Here is a 15,302-nt window from a genome sequence, read left to right as displayed (position 1 = left end):
TGTTCCGCAAGTGATGATGAGTATATTGATTTTCAAATGTACATTTTGTATTATTTCTGTCTATCAGTCACAAACACTCTAGCCCAGTAAGATAAACTATTGTAAATATAGTTCCCGTAGTGTGAGCGTTGCAACTGTGCACATCAGGGTTCCCAACTCCACAATAATTTTAAAATATTGGGCCTGATCTTGGGACAAGAACCTGTTACACCTGAGTGACAACTGGGAATTCTTAAGTACTCTAATCTATAGATCAGGCTACAGAAGAATTAGCATTCCTATTCAAGTACATTTAAAAGCAGGCAAATAACTATCCGTTCTAACAACCACCCACAGTTGATAAATTAGGAAATGTAATTCCTAATTTATCAACAGACATCTGCTGATAAATGCAATACCTTTTTTAGAGGACAAATCAGTATGTAGGCCAGGTTTGTTCTATAGGAGAGAGATGCTACAGGCCTGAAGAATAGTTCTGTGTAAGCTTGAAAACTTCTCTCTCTCACCAACAGCAGTTGGTCCAAAAAAGATATTACCTCAGCCACCTTGTCTCTCTCATATCCTGCAACCAATACAGCTACAATACTGCATGCACGTTTGTTCTATGAAATTTTATACTTTTTCCTGCCACTGATATTGTTTTCCTCTATGATTTCATTGTAGAAATAAGTGTTTAGGGGGAGAGTTTGCCTCAGAGCTATGCTTTCTCATGGTATGTTTGTCTTTCAATTTTCCTCATTCCCTTCTGATTTTTGGTGTTTCCATTTGCATCCTTTAGGAACACATCTCTTTATTGCCCTTGCCAACACTTCAAAACCTACCAATTTTAACCTGGCACCAGCTGTTAGTCTCAATCCTCACTACAACCACCATCTTCAAAACAGATGATTTTCTTCTCTTGTCGTTGTCTCTCTTTCCAACTACTTTCATGCTTCCTCTTTCCATCAGTCTCTCTCAGGACTCTATCCTTGGCAATACCATTTAGTTGCATGGCTGCCACTACAATGATGACAGACCAATTTACCTTTCCATATGCCTCCCTGACATTGGTTTCTGGATGTTTCACTACCACTCAAGCTCAACCATCACTATTGCTAATAAGGGGTAAAAACCATAATGTCATTTTTTATGAAGACAACTTCTGCTACTTCAATACTGTTGCTACCTTCAGAACCCACCTGTGACCTAAAATAATCAGCTAGGTCCTTACCACTTTTCAACTTCTTTGGGTCTCCCTGCCCTCCTTGATTGCTACTCCAACTGTCTAGCCCTTTATTGGTTCTTCCTCTTTCCCTCCTTCACTCTGCACAATCACCCAATTCATTCACTTTGTCCTACTCATCTGTCACTTTCAGCATACTGCCCCCTATGCTAGAGACACCCTACATTGCATTATAGCCAGCTCATCTAAAATCACACTTCTTCCTCTAGGCCTTACCTAAGACATGTTAAATGTAAAATTTACAAGATGTATACTAAACATCACTGTCTTCATGGTGTTTGACTAGTTTCTGAGGCTGAGATGTTATCTTTGTATACTTTTTGTGTAATACAATGGTTTGGATGGGGTCAAACTGTGTTCGTAGCAGTACTTTAATCTAGGTCTTTTTTTAAACTGAGGGTATAACACAGAGTCCAGGCGAAGCCACCTTATCCCAGTAACAAAACTGACTCCAAAACCAAGTTTAACAGAACTACGTTTTAATGAACTATAGACACGGTCTTAGCGTTTGCTCTACATCTTAACCAGCCAACACTTTTTCTTAGACCAAATTACACCAGTTCTTTCCAACAACAGGCTGTGTCCTAAACTCAAGTTACCTTTGAAAACGGAGGACTGGATAGGTGATGGGCTCCAAAAGAAACCAGCACATCTTGAGTCAATCAGTCCTAGTGTCAATTGTTCTTTTGTGAATGGTTTGAGTTGTTCTCTCGTTAGCTCAGAATAAGTGTCTCAAGAGGGACAGTTGTTCCTTACTGATCTGCTCAGCCTTGTCCGGAAATTGAGTTCTCACAGGAATAAATGACTCAATAGTCTTTTCATGAAGAAAGTTTATTATTGCAGGTCTGTTACAATTCTAGTAGAAAGTAAAAGCTAACAAAGAAAATGAACTAGGACCAAGCAGAGGAAATACACTATTGAATGCAGCAGTATGATAAAGATAAAACACCTTCCATCCTTGATTACAGATCTGTGCCTCCCCCATTATGGTTTCCAGTTCCTACACTAGATGAAGAGGGGGATGGTAATAAAATATTGGCAGCTATTTATGGTAGCTAGTGGTAGTTCTTCTATTAGTCAGCTTGCCCTAGAACTGCTCCATCCTAGCTTAAAACATGCAGCAAGCTTTCCATTCAAAGAAATTTTATTGTTTCTAATACATACTGTAGTTGTGGGGGGAGGATACACAATAGCTAGAATGAAAAGGCTTCCTTGACTGCAGTCTTCGGCCCAATAAATGCTCAGAGTTCCTGTTATTACATCCAAAGTCACTTGAAGTTCATATTATCTAAACACTATCTTGAAGTCTGGTATTAGAGAAGGGGTCCTTTTCCTTTGAGAAGCTTGTCTTTCAATATTGTACAGTTAATCCACTGCAGTTTTTCATGGAAACTTGCCTCTTCAGCTCAGCTAAACTCAACTCACTGGGACAGGAGACAAATACAGCTTTTTGTGGGGGCATACCCCTTTCCTGGGAACAAGTTCTGTTGACTTAGAGAGTCTGTTTGTGCACAAGTGAGGCCTCATAACTGTTCATCTATGTGTTAGTTTAAGCTATTCAGATTCCTAGGGTGTGAGAAATGCATTTCATTAAACCAACTCCAATGATAAAAACAAATCTAAAGATTCAGAAGGCAAAGGCTGGAAGAGCACTCAAAGCTACAGCACACACTTCACCCATCCACCTATTGACAGTCTGCCTGGGGCTTGCCACAAGAGAGTGGAAGCAAACTGAAAAACCACAGCTGTGATGGATGTTCATTAAGTTGAAGGGGTCTACTGGCCTAGAAGTGGGCTTTGGTTTAAATCACTTCTATAGAGCGAGCTGTTCCCCAGCATTGTCATGACATGCCGGGACAGGCTGTGTGGGGGATTTGATTGGCTCAGAAGAAGCAGGGGAGAGGTTCTTGGACCCAGCCACATGAGGCTCTTCAGCTGCAGCAATAATCACAGAAGTTTTCTGCATACCAGCTCTACTAGAGTCCTGAGAGCGCTTGTTGCAGAAAATCTGAATTTCCTTATCTAGAGCTGTGTTCTAAAAAGGAAGGTAAAAGACAAAAACTGTTACATCAAATGACACATATTACCTGCCCCCTTAAACCATTGCACAACACACACCTTTGGGGCATGCATTAGACTCAGAAAAAGGAGAAATAACATCAGAAATCTTAATGAATTGTAGGGTGTTTTGGTGATCAGAGGGATAACTTAGCTCCTATGCATGCCACGGCATCCAGCAGGTCATTAATAGAACCAAGTTTGATGAAGTACTTTTAAAAAAAAAAAAGTTAAAACTTTGTGTTACACCACCATCTGGGGAAGAATTTCTAAGGATTCATTTTCACCAAAATTCCTAGTGTGACTGTGCTACCAATATTTTAACAAGGAACACAACCATTTCTAGCCTGTGACAAATCCCAGGTAGCTGCAATTGAGGTCTCGGGAATCTGTTTCCTCATTTAAACTAGAACACTTTTCCTCTCATACTTTGTTATGGGCGTTAAATCTGCATGAAGCTGCATTTTACTGGAAATAGTTGTGGGATAATTAACAATGTAGCAGCAGAAGCATGGGGGATTATGATGTACTAAGGGAATTGTGAAGTATCTGCCCTGAAATTTTTTTTTTTAAAGTACCTGATGCTTCTGCTAAAAGCCTCTGCAAGATAAATCAAACTGTAACTAAATGTTTAATTTACAGAAGTACCTGTCCCTAAGCAGGTCCTTGGAGAAGGGAACATCTTCAGTTAGGCTTCAATACTATGTGAACAGGGCTGACTTAGTATTCGGTTACCTATTTGCAACTGGCTGGGACCCAGCTCAGGAGGTTTAATGCTGTTTTTCCTGAGGGAGATTATTCTATACTGCTGATCACTCCAGTGACTGGTTCTGAGCAGCATAGAGGCCATAAGCATCAATGGTGCATGACAGGATCCAGCTTACTGGGTGCTGACTCTCATGAGATGACTCACAGGCTTGCCCACTTCAGTGCTGCTGATCTTTTTCTTTCCTCCCCTACATTCTGCTATATAGTCCCAAAGCTATGATTGGGTGGCTTGGGGAGTTGTTTGGGTAACACTGCTCATTTCACAAGCCCTCTTGAGAACATGTGAAAGTTAGTCCAGAATAAATCAGGAATAGTTAGTCACTCTGGACTAGCTTTAATGTGTAGACAAGCTCGAAGGCACAAAGATAGCCATTTACTTGGAAGCAGTATGGGCCATCTTGCCTCCAACCTTCCCTTTCACAAAATCTGATGTTTTGTAAGGTGAAAAATAACCACTCTGCCTAGATTTGCAGAAAATTTTCAGAGATACAAAAGTCACTAAGTAAAATGGTATAAATGTTTATCTGGAACATCACTGAAAGATGTTCTTTCACTTTTATGCAGTTCTAAAATTCTGCCTATTTCAGAATAGCTGTTATTTCTCCTTTTCTCTTTTCGTCAAACTCAGAATATGTATTTTGTGCAGCAGAACGAAACATTGCAGTTAGTACATACCATTTCCTTGGACCTACTCAGAGGAAAGCAATGCAGGCATGGGGAAAGGAAGGAAGCAAGGGATAGAAACTACACTTACTTTTAAGCAGAACTATCATCATTGAAACAAATTTAGATTTAAAAATCATACTGAAATTCTTAAAAAAAAGTCTATAAATAAAAGGATTGTACAGCAAGACATTCTTAGCAGCAGAAGTCGTGCTCGCCCTGTAGAAGGCAGCAGGAACCAGATTTCTTGTGCAGTTCCACTTATCTACCACATGATGGTGTCATTTGCATTAACTGTGGCTGAAATTCTTCTCTAAGGTCTTCAAAGAACCTGTATTAGAACTAAGTGGCTACATCAGGGGTCAGCAACCTTTCAGAAGTGGTGTGCCGAGTCTTCATTTATTCACTCTAATTTAAGGTTTCGCGTGCCAGTAATACATTTTAACATTTTTAGATGGTCTCTCTCTAACTAAACTATTGTTGTATGTAAAGTAAACAAGGTTTTTAAAATGTTTAAGAAGCTTCATTTAAAATTAAATTAAAATGCAGATCTTATCAGCTTAGTGCAGTAGTTCTTAACCTCGGGGGCGAGATTTTTTTAGCAGGTAAATCATGGAAAACACAAATTAAGCACAGGCACATAAGTACAACTACTTTGTTTCATCAAACCGATGTATTTATTAACATTTTTGTAATGATTACTGTAATATACAAATAAAGTTTTTAAGCTAATTGTAGTGTAATTTTTGATAAGGGGTGAGAGAACATATTTTGAGAACTCCAGACCAGCAGCAGGCGGAGCAGGGACAGGCGTAGTGTATTAAATTGCTCCCCATAGGAACGTGCTACTTACGATGTACTACTTAGGGCTGCCAGTCCTGATGCTCTGAGCAGCATGGTAAAGGGACAGGGAACAGGGGTGGTTGGATGGTGGGGTGGGGTCCAGGGGGTTGGGGGGTCCCAAAAGGGGGCAGTCAGGAGACAAGGAGCAGGGGGGGTTGGATGGGTGGAGGGTTCTGAGCAGGGCGGTCAGGGGGCAGTCAGGGGGTGGGAAGTGGGCCAGCTGTTTGGGGAGGCACAACCTTCCCTACGCCAGTATAGCATATTAAACTTCTCCCTGGCGGAAAGTACTACTTACTGCTGCCAGTCCTAGTGCTCTGCAAGTAGCACATTCCTACAGGGAGAAATTTAATACACTACACTGGAGGACAGAACCCCAGACCAGTGGTGGGCTGAGTGACTCAGCCCACTGCCAGTCTGGGGTTCCATCCGCCTGCACCTGCCAGCCGGGGTCCCGGCCACTGGCCCCACTCAGTCCGTTCACTCAGCAGCGTGCCAGTAAAAATCGGCTCACGTGCCGCAGGTTGCCAACCCATGGGCTACAGCATGCTAGAGACAGTTTTTACTGAACAGTTTCCTCACATGTGAAAGAGAAAGTGATGTGGCTTTGTGATGCTACATTTCATTTAAGGGACTTGAAAAAACAAACTCTGAACTGTGGATAAACCAGCGCAAAGATGAGGAAGAAAAAAGGTTTGGGACTAAATTCTTATAAGGTTCCTTTTTCCACTAAGTATCTTAATCGAAGACTCAGACATTATCCCTAGTCTTCTCTGCATATTCAGTTACAGAACTAGGCAGATATGAATTTTCCTTACTACTTGTTAAAGGGAGATAAACAAAAATAAGTTTTCACTGGCTACATAGGTAACAGAAAAAACCCACACCAAGAAGCAGCCAGATGCTGTACTGTTTCAGAGATCTGAGACAAGCTTAAGTGGCATGCAAATTGGAGAGGGGCTGAGAGTTAGAATTAAAATTGCTCTTATTAAATTTTGTACCAGCTTTCAGCTTCAGGCTTATCCAGTCTCAACTCTATAAGAATGAAGCTCTGAAGTCCCTCTCAAACTGTCCAGTCAAACTGTCAAATGAAATGTAGATAACAGCATCAACCTGAAATCAATATTGTCTTCACTCTTGTGAGTATTCTGATGTTACTACAATCCCTACTTTTGAACTTGTCACCTGTTCAATTCATATATATGTACATGAACAATGTAAGTGGGCAGATTAATAAATATTTGTAGTTGTCTACATGTGGAAAATTTATTTAAAAGTGGGACAGTGACACTACACTTACTAGGCCATCATATATAATTGATACAGTGGGGGAAAAACCTCTGGCTACTAACTGTGTCAACTTTAAGTTGCCAGAGTGGTATATTCAGTACAGCAAATATATAGCTGTACAATATAACTTCTTTAAGGTATCTGAAGACACATCCCTGGGATGGAAAAAAGACAAACACTTGCAGGGGTGAGAACAGTCTGCATAGCTGGTGGAGCACTGCAGTGATGACTAGTCAGTAACAAGTTTACTGGTGAATTGTGGTGTGTGCTTGTATTTGCTAGGAAATGGAGCTGGGCTGAGCCCACCAACACAGCTCACTGTTGTTGTATAGTATTTTTTTGCACAACTTTTGTAAATTCAACTTAGATGAATTTTATATAGGAGAATCTTAATGCACCCATGTTTCCCATCAAGTCTGGCTTCTGATCACGTTCATTAGCAGAGATTAGATGGGGCCAATCATTAATTTTTTTGGATGTTTCCCAGAGTTAACCCAGTTTATGATGAGGAAGTGGGTTTTAGATAGACTATTTGCTCCAGCAAATTTAGTCTTGGGGACAAAAGGTGCTACAAGAAAACCACCATTAAAATGATAATGGAAAGGATTTCAGTGATTTTCAAACTAGCAGGTGAGCTTTATGAATTATTTTTGCATTGAGAGAGTGTGTGTGTTTAAAAGAAATATCTACAGCTCAGTTAATGCACCTCAATACAGATCTGGCTGCTCCTGAGCAGTGACCAACTCAGATTGACCTGGGGGACATAGTACATAATGTATAGACTAGAATTACACACACACACACACACACACAATAGCATGTTTGTTTTTGCTAGTGCATTTGTACCACTCTGTTCTTTACATAATCACTCCTGGGTTAAAACATGTTAGACAAATAGACACAAAGTCATATCGACATATAAAAGTGCTACATCTGCTTACCATGATGACAGAGACCCCAGCGGTCGTACTGTTCTGCTTGGATAGCATGTTGTTAAAGTGCTGCTTCAGTTTACCTGTTACTTCAACTTGCATATTAGTCTCCTGCGAGGCATCATCCTGTGTAAACAAGACACACACCTGCTACTCCTCAGGTTTGGGGTTAAAAAAAAAAAGTGTTTGGAAATGGAAAAATTACAAATAAATCAACAGAAGGGATTTTCCCTCATCCTGGGATCCCTGCTCATGCTAAGGAGGATATAGAATTTAACTGTTGGGCTGCATAGAGAGAGAGTCAACCTTGTTTTTTCTTTTTAAAGTCCTCTGCTGCTGAGGAACAAGTGAGCTGCATATGGAAGGAGAAACTTTGGCTTAAAATGTGGCATTTTGTTTTTCAGGTTAAGGGAGGACACTATATTAGGAGTGTGCCATGACAAGACACCTGCTAACAACAACTGGCATTAAATGTAACATGTATGATTTTACACAAACAGCAACACTGCAAAGGAAAAGTAATAGCCATTAAAATGCTGATGACCTAAGAGTATTTACATAACGCCTAATGATGATCTTTATTTCCATTCATTGTGCATCATATCATTAACGAATATTGTATGGACATAAATAGTCAAGTGGCTAAACAAATGGGGGTAGTTATTCACCAGCAACACACTTCTTTTATATCCTCAGAAAACCAGGATTTTTAATTTGAGTTCTTCTCTTTCAAGGCAAATTGCACTAATTTTGCTTAGTGCTCCAGCCTGAAAGTTCACAGAATGACATACTGTGAAATTAATTTGAAAATAAATGTTTGATTATTACTGTTGGTAGGTGAGATCGGTTTAGTATCACAAAAGATGGACCTCAGGGGAGTCTCTCCCTATAGACACAAAAGCCGTGTTAAGTTACATTTTTGAAAATGGGACCCTACATTGTGCCTCTCCATTTTACACACAGGTTAACTGTGCATGTAAAGTATGTCACTGACTACATATTATACACCAAAGCAGGTGCTGGTGCTGCCATGTACGTATTTTGTGAGCACCAGGTTATGGGCCAGATTTCAAAAACAGGCACTTGAGTTATCCATAAGGCCCCTCTGCCACAAGCATGCCTGTCTGGGATGGAGGGCCTTTTTGGTGCTACAGAGGGGGTCAGAGCAGCTACCCAATCAATGCCTTCCAACCTATTTTCTGTTAGGGGAAAAAAAAAACCCTTCACCCTGCTCGACTGGAATATAAAGTTGCGGCCCATCTCCTTGTGTAGCGGTACAGAATGATAAAATCCTATGCTATGAGTCAACAGCCAACATATTGGCTACCTACACTAGCTGTGTCTCTAAAGCATCCTCATGTTCACTGAAAAATCATGTTAGCAAAAGAACTTGCCCAGTTGAATCCTCTCCATCCCTTATTCTTGTGAGCTTTTTTGGAAATACAGTTTCATTTGCTTCAAAGACAGCCCACAATAACCTCTGTGCAGCAGAAAGGTAGACTTCAGCGTATAACTGCCCTCTGCTGTGTCATTTATAGGCAATTCATTCTATGTTGATGAGGAGACACGGAAGTTGCCTGATAAACAGAACTGGGCAAGCGGAGTTCTGTCACTACTTCTGACAGCACTATTACAGTTAGATCTTAATATTAAATATCTAATTAGTGACAAGTACAATGCAGAGTTTACTCACGGACACCCAGGGATGGCCTAGGATCTGTGCTGCTGTATATCGAGCTTCTACGTTTACCTGTAGCATCAGACTAATTAACTCCTAAAAAATAAAAGAGTGAGAAGAGAGGGAACATTAATATTAAAATGTGAAGCAGCTTTTGCATTGAATTCTTCCCAGCATTCAAAGTGGTGTTTCTCCACAACCTGGGTGAAATTCTGGCCCTGTTGAAGTCAATGGCAAAACTCCTATTTGACTCCCACAGGGACAGGATTTCACCCGCACACTCTAAATTGCAGCTGTAATATAAAATGTTTATTCTTCTGTACAGACGTGCAGGCAGCATGGACAGAACAGTCAGAATGGAATTGCATCCTTGCTAAACCCTCTCAGTACAACACACGTGCAGATACTCTCATGCAAAAATAAAGTCCCAAAATGTTTTATAACCATCAAGTGACAGGGCACATAGTGTTTGAGTAATTTACAGAGGATAAAGCTGCTGAAGGGGCTCAGTGGGGATGAGGACGATAGCAGAGCAGAAGGGACCTGCCAAGAGCACCAGCTTGTACCAAAAGCCAAGGGCATTTATGAGCCTGAAATTTTAAAGCTATTACTAGCAGGGATGTTTTAACTGTATAAAGTAAACTAATTCATAGAGATACTTTTTTATGTTAAGTGCTATCACTAGAACTATCTGTAAAAATTTATGATGATATCATTCCGTTACAGCTAGAAAATTAAAGCTACCCATCAGCACAGAGCACTTAAGAATTCTATTCAAAAGGAATGACTGACAGCACCCAGTGTTAGTTTGTTTTAATCATCTATACTATGGCTAGATTATTTGCCTTGGTATGGCTACTTTGTGTTGCTCCAGAAGCACAAAGGGGTCTTTAGCCAGCTGACCAATCTTCTACAGATCCCTCCCTCCCTCCCACTCCTGCCATGAAAGGGGAATCCCCTTTTTTCCTGGCCTAGCTCTGTCTGGGGGCATTGTCTAGATGGCTGATGTGCTTACTGATGTTTCATGGAAGTCACTGGGATTTCACCATACATTTAACTGTAAGTATATGCTTAACTGCTTTGTTGAATCGAGGCCTTTCAAATGTTCAGAGGCTATACAATAGATGACCCTAGGTTCACTGCATATTTCTATGACACTTCTGTTTAGTACTATCACAAGTGGGTCTGTAGCCATAGTAAATCTTAAGAGGTTAGTCACACAAAAGGCAGCCAGTGAAGTTATGAACACTAGGTGTAACTTTTCATCTCAAACTTTTATTGAATTTATTAATTCAAGTTCCTCCTTTGCAACTGGCTGGTGTAGATGCAGGTTCCAGACACAAAACAACACTCATGAAGAAACTAATTAATGTCAAATAATTCCCATAATTAAAACCCAACTGCCCCATTTTTGGGGGGGAAAGTTTCTGTAGCCTCAGGGATGTCTCTTGCTTTATATGTCTGAATGAAGAACATGCCAATGAAACTTATTCTAGTAGACAGCAACTTCCCTGGAGAAACAATACATGTGCAATTAGGAGGCTTTTGTTCATCCTCCAGTTCTGGAAAATGACTCTCTCAGCAAATTACCCAGCAAGAATATGAGCCAGGGATAGGGGGTTAGATGCTTCATGCTAGTCAAACTGTACTCAGTGCAAGTTTGGAGCAGGAGGGCCACCTCTAAGGCTGCTTGGTGCTGATTTGACAGCTGCTCTCTTTTACGCAAATTGCCAATTGATCTGAGGAAGGAACCATTTTCGTAGCTGAAAACTGGGAACCCCTGGCCACACTTCTATACTAACATCCAGAAAAGGGGAAGGCACTGCTATGAAAACTGTAAGCTGTGTGAATGTGCTCCTAGGCTGGAACTAGACTTGCTGGCTTTAGGGTTGCTTTGGCTCTCAGAGCAGTGCAAGACAAGTTTACCTTAAGGAAGAATTGGGACTGTGGTCTTTTATGAGGCTACTACCAATGCCACTCTAGCAAAGGGCCATTAGGAGATTGAGAGAACTGGAGCCGATTTCTTTCTTCGATAACTGTGATTTTCATCTACAATGCACCTACGTGCCCCTGGACTCTGGAATGAATCCTGTGAACAATCATTCACATATCACTCTCGGGCACACTACTATAGCTAGGGCGCTACCAAATCAATGGCCACGAATAACAAATGCATCATGGACCATGAAATCTGGTCTTTTGTGTGTTTTTACCCTATGCTATAGATTTCATGGGGCAGACCAACAGTTCTCAAATTGGGGGTCCTGACCCAAAAGGGAGTTGCAGGAGGGTCAGAAGGTTATTTTAGGGGAGTCACGGTTTTGCCACCCTTACTTCTGCACTGCCTTCAGAGCTGGGCAGCCAGAGAGTGGTGGCTGGTGGCCAGATGCCCAGCTCTGAAGGAAGCACCTCACCAGCAGCAGCACAGAAGTAAGGGTGGCAATACCATGCCATCCTTACTTCTGCAGGCACCGGCTCTGCCTTCAGAGGCTCACTCCCCAGCTGCCCAGCTCTGAAGGCAGCAGCAGCAGCAGCAGCTGTGCAGGAGGCAAGGGTAGCAGTACCGCAACCCCCCCTACAATAACCTGGCGACCCCCCCATAACTCCTTTTTGGGTCAGGACCCCTACAATTACAACACCGTGACATTTTAGATTTAAATAGCTGAAATCATGAAATTTATGATTTTTAAAATCTCATGACCATGAATTTGGTAGAGCCCTAACTATAGCATTTGGGCCTCTGTAGGAGTTAGGGTTAGAATTTCAAACATTGCCTTTAAATAATTGAATCTATGAAATCAAAAGGAAGTGGTATCTTACTAATACTTTTTTACTTAACTGGCAAATCAGCTATTTGCATCTGAATGAGCTCTAGCCAGCTTAATGCCTCTAGTCCAAAGGTGAAACAGGAACAGGTGAAATGAACAGTGTCCAGTCCACGTAGCAAGGCACCCTCTCTCAAAAGGGTGATGAGGGGGAAAATTTGGAGAGAGAGATACTTACTTACAATGCAGCTGAAGCACTGAACCTAGTATAACAGTCATCATTAAATAAGCCAATCTACATGCAATGCTCACTGCATGTAATCAACATTCTGTTATAATCATTCACCCAGAAAATAACATGAAAGTAGGGTTGTGAGACCTGCATTTTCATCACTGCCATGCTCTGAAGAGTATTATGGTTTGGAATATAGTCAGCAATAGTACGATAGCATAGATTCTGTGGAGTCAGGAGGGCACAATACTCCCACTGGCTTGTCAAACAATTTCACATCTTGAAGCCCTGGGCTCCTAACTTATTTCAGTACCTTAGCTGAGTCAGTGATGTTATCCCAGTACGGAGAGGGAAACTCTAGCTTTCCAATGAGGATCTGATCAAAGAGATCTTCCTGAAGATTGTTCTCGCTGTGGATGAGTAACAATGGAAGAGAACAAGAGAAAGGTGTAATTTTTGTCACAGGCATTAAAGTTACATTTTTGAGGTGGTGGAGAAGCAAAATTCACATCAACTATTACAGAATTTTGCCACCAGTTTGCCACCCTGTACTCTAGGAGTGTAAGTTTGCAGTATTACACCATAGTTATGGTGGCAGTAGTGGTGAGGATGGGGAGACAATACACAGGAGAAAGGCCTCAACCTGTCTTCCATTCAAGTAGGGATTGCATTGGTAACATGAGGACAATAATCTGTGCAGTAACAGACAAGGCACAATCTGCTGCTGGTGCTGGGGAGGAAAAGTAAATCAAGTTAGTCTTTTCTTTTGTCCGAGCATCCCCATTGCTCCAGAGGGCCAACCACAATAGGCAAGTGATGTGTGTGGGCACACTAGCAGCAGTGATGTGATCCTCTCCTGTGAGCCAATCTGACATTTTTTTAAGTACACAGAGAGGATCAGGAAAACCTGGGATACATTCACTCACATGCTGAATTTAACAACCTGTGCCACTGGCATAATCCATAACAGTGAAAGGAACAGATAGCTCCTATAGTGCCAAAAAAAAAAAAAAAAAAAAAAAAGAAAAAAAGAGGTGTGTGGGGGGGCAGGAACAGAATATACACACAGAGCAGATCTGTTGAACAATATGGGACCAATTTTACAATTGTACTCACTTCTGATTAGTGGTTTAAATCTCTAACAATACTGCTCAGATTCTCTTACATTTGTTCATGCCTGATTCATGCAGTCAGAAGCATGGCAGAAAAATTATAATGGATATGGTACATCTTTGAAGGGTGAGCTAAACATTGCTAGCCAGTCAATTGTGTCGGAAAAACAAATTGTAGCACTATATGGCAACTTCTCTGCCTTTCCACAATTATTTAAAAACAACCCGGGAGGAACAACTTAGCCACAGAGAGTGGCGAATTTTAACTTTTAGTAAAGCTAATCTAAATGTGCCCTTTGTTGTGTAATTGTATCCCATGCCCTTGAAAAAACACAGGCAATGATACATAATGGATAACTCTGGTCACCTGATCATAAAAATTAGATACTTCCTGATTAAAATGTGGTTTCTGATTCCTTCCCTCCTAAAGTTCCAGTTACTTTATTTTACTCCCATCCCAAACAATCTCAGAAAAGAAAAGTGATTTGATATTAAATCTAAGTATGGATATTACATGCGGGACATGCAGAGTAACCATAAATTTTTGATTCACTGATTACAAACCCTGTCACATGATGGGCACTGAGTTTGTAATGAGACTGAAAACAGTTGATATCTACAGAGCTCAAGTATCAGAAATAAGATATTTAAATGAACATTGCTAACTGGAATCAGAAAAGGAGTACGTTTGGCACCTTAGAGACTAACAAATTTATTAGAGCATAAGCTTTCGTGAGCTACAGCTCACTTCATCGGATGCATACAGTGGAAAATATAGTGGGGAGATTTAATATACACAGAGAACATGAAACAATGGGTGTTACCATACACACTGTAACAAGAGAGTGATCAAGAAAGGTGAGCTATTACCAGCAGAAGAGCAGGGTGGGGTGGGGTGGGGACCTTTTATAGCGATAATCAAGGTGGGCTATTTCCAGCACTTTACAAGAACAGTAGGAGGGGAAATAGTTTTACTTTGTGTAATGACACATCCACTCCCAGTCTTTATTCAAGCCTAAGTTAATTGTATCCAGTTTGCAAATTAATTCCAATTCAGCAGTCTCTCGGAGTCTGTTTTTGAAGTTTTTTTGTTGAAGAATTGCCACTTTTAGGTCTGTAATCGAGTGACCAGAGAGATTGAAGTGTTCTCAGACTGGTTTTTGAATGTTATAATTCTTGACGTCTGATTTGTGCCCATTTATTCTTTTATGTAGAGACTGTCCAGTTTGGCCAATGTACATGGCAGAGGGGCATTGTTGGCACACGATGGCATATATCACATTGGTGGATGCGCAGGTGAACGAGCTCTGATAGTGTGACTGATGTGATTAGGCCCTGTGATGGTGTCCCCTGAATAGATATGTGGACACAGTTGGCAACGGGCTTTGTTGCAAGGATAGGTTACTGGGTTAGTGTTTTTGTTGTGTGGTTGCTGGTGAGTATTTGCTTCAGGTTGGGGAGCTGTCTGTAAGCAAGGACTGGCATCCGATGAAGTGAGCTGTAGCTCACGAAAGCTTATGCGCTAATAAATTTGTTAGTCTCTAAGGTGCCACAAGTACTCCTTTTCTTTTTACGGATACACACTAACACGGCTGTTACTCTGTAACTGGAATCACTTACCTGTGACCATTTCTCCAAGATGAAAACAGTAAGTTGAACTTGCCAGCTGCAAACACTAGAGGGTGTACAATACATGCTCACTGCACTGAGCTCTTGCTGTGGCATATGGGATTGGAGGACAA

The 15,302-nt window shown here is 41.1% G+C and overlaps 1 protein-coding gene across 1 annotated transcript in view; it reads right to left on the bottom strand.

The window, feature by feature from the left end:
* Nucleotides 1–3,035: 3,035 nt before the first annotated feature.
* The window catches only part of DCLK2 (doublecortin like kinase 2), a 139,591-nt gene continuing 127,324 nt past the window's right edge, over nt 3,036–15,302 (bottom strand). Inside the window, exons 14-17 of the mRNA XM_077815364.1 lie at nt 12,762–12,858; nt 9,467–9,547; nt 7,783–7,899; nt 3,036–3,257 (exon numbers count right to left, since the gene is read on the bottom strand). Of these exons, the coding sequence (XP_077671490.1) occupies nt 3,036–3,257; nt 7,783–7,899; nt 9,467–9,547; nt 12,762–12,858 (517 nt within the window). The remainder of the gene's footprint in view (nt 3,258–7,782; nt 7,900–9,466; nt 9,548–12,761; nt 12,859–15,302) is intronic.

The sequence above is a fragment of the Eretmochelys imbricata genome, chromosome 4 (genome assembly GCF_965152235.1).
Source record: "Eretmochelys imbricata isolate rEreImb1 chromosome 4, rEreImb1.hap1, whole genome shotgun sequence".
In the NCBI taxonomy this organism is placed as follows: domain Eukaryota; kingdom Metazoa; phylum Chordata; order Testudines; family Cheloniidae; genus Eretmochelys; species Eretmochelys imbricata.
Note: the sequence above shows the minus strand (reverse complement) of the source record. Positions and strands in the feature narration are given on the sequence as shown.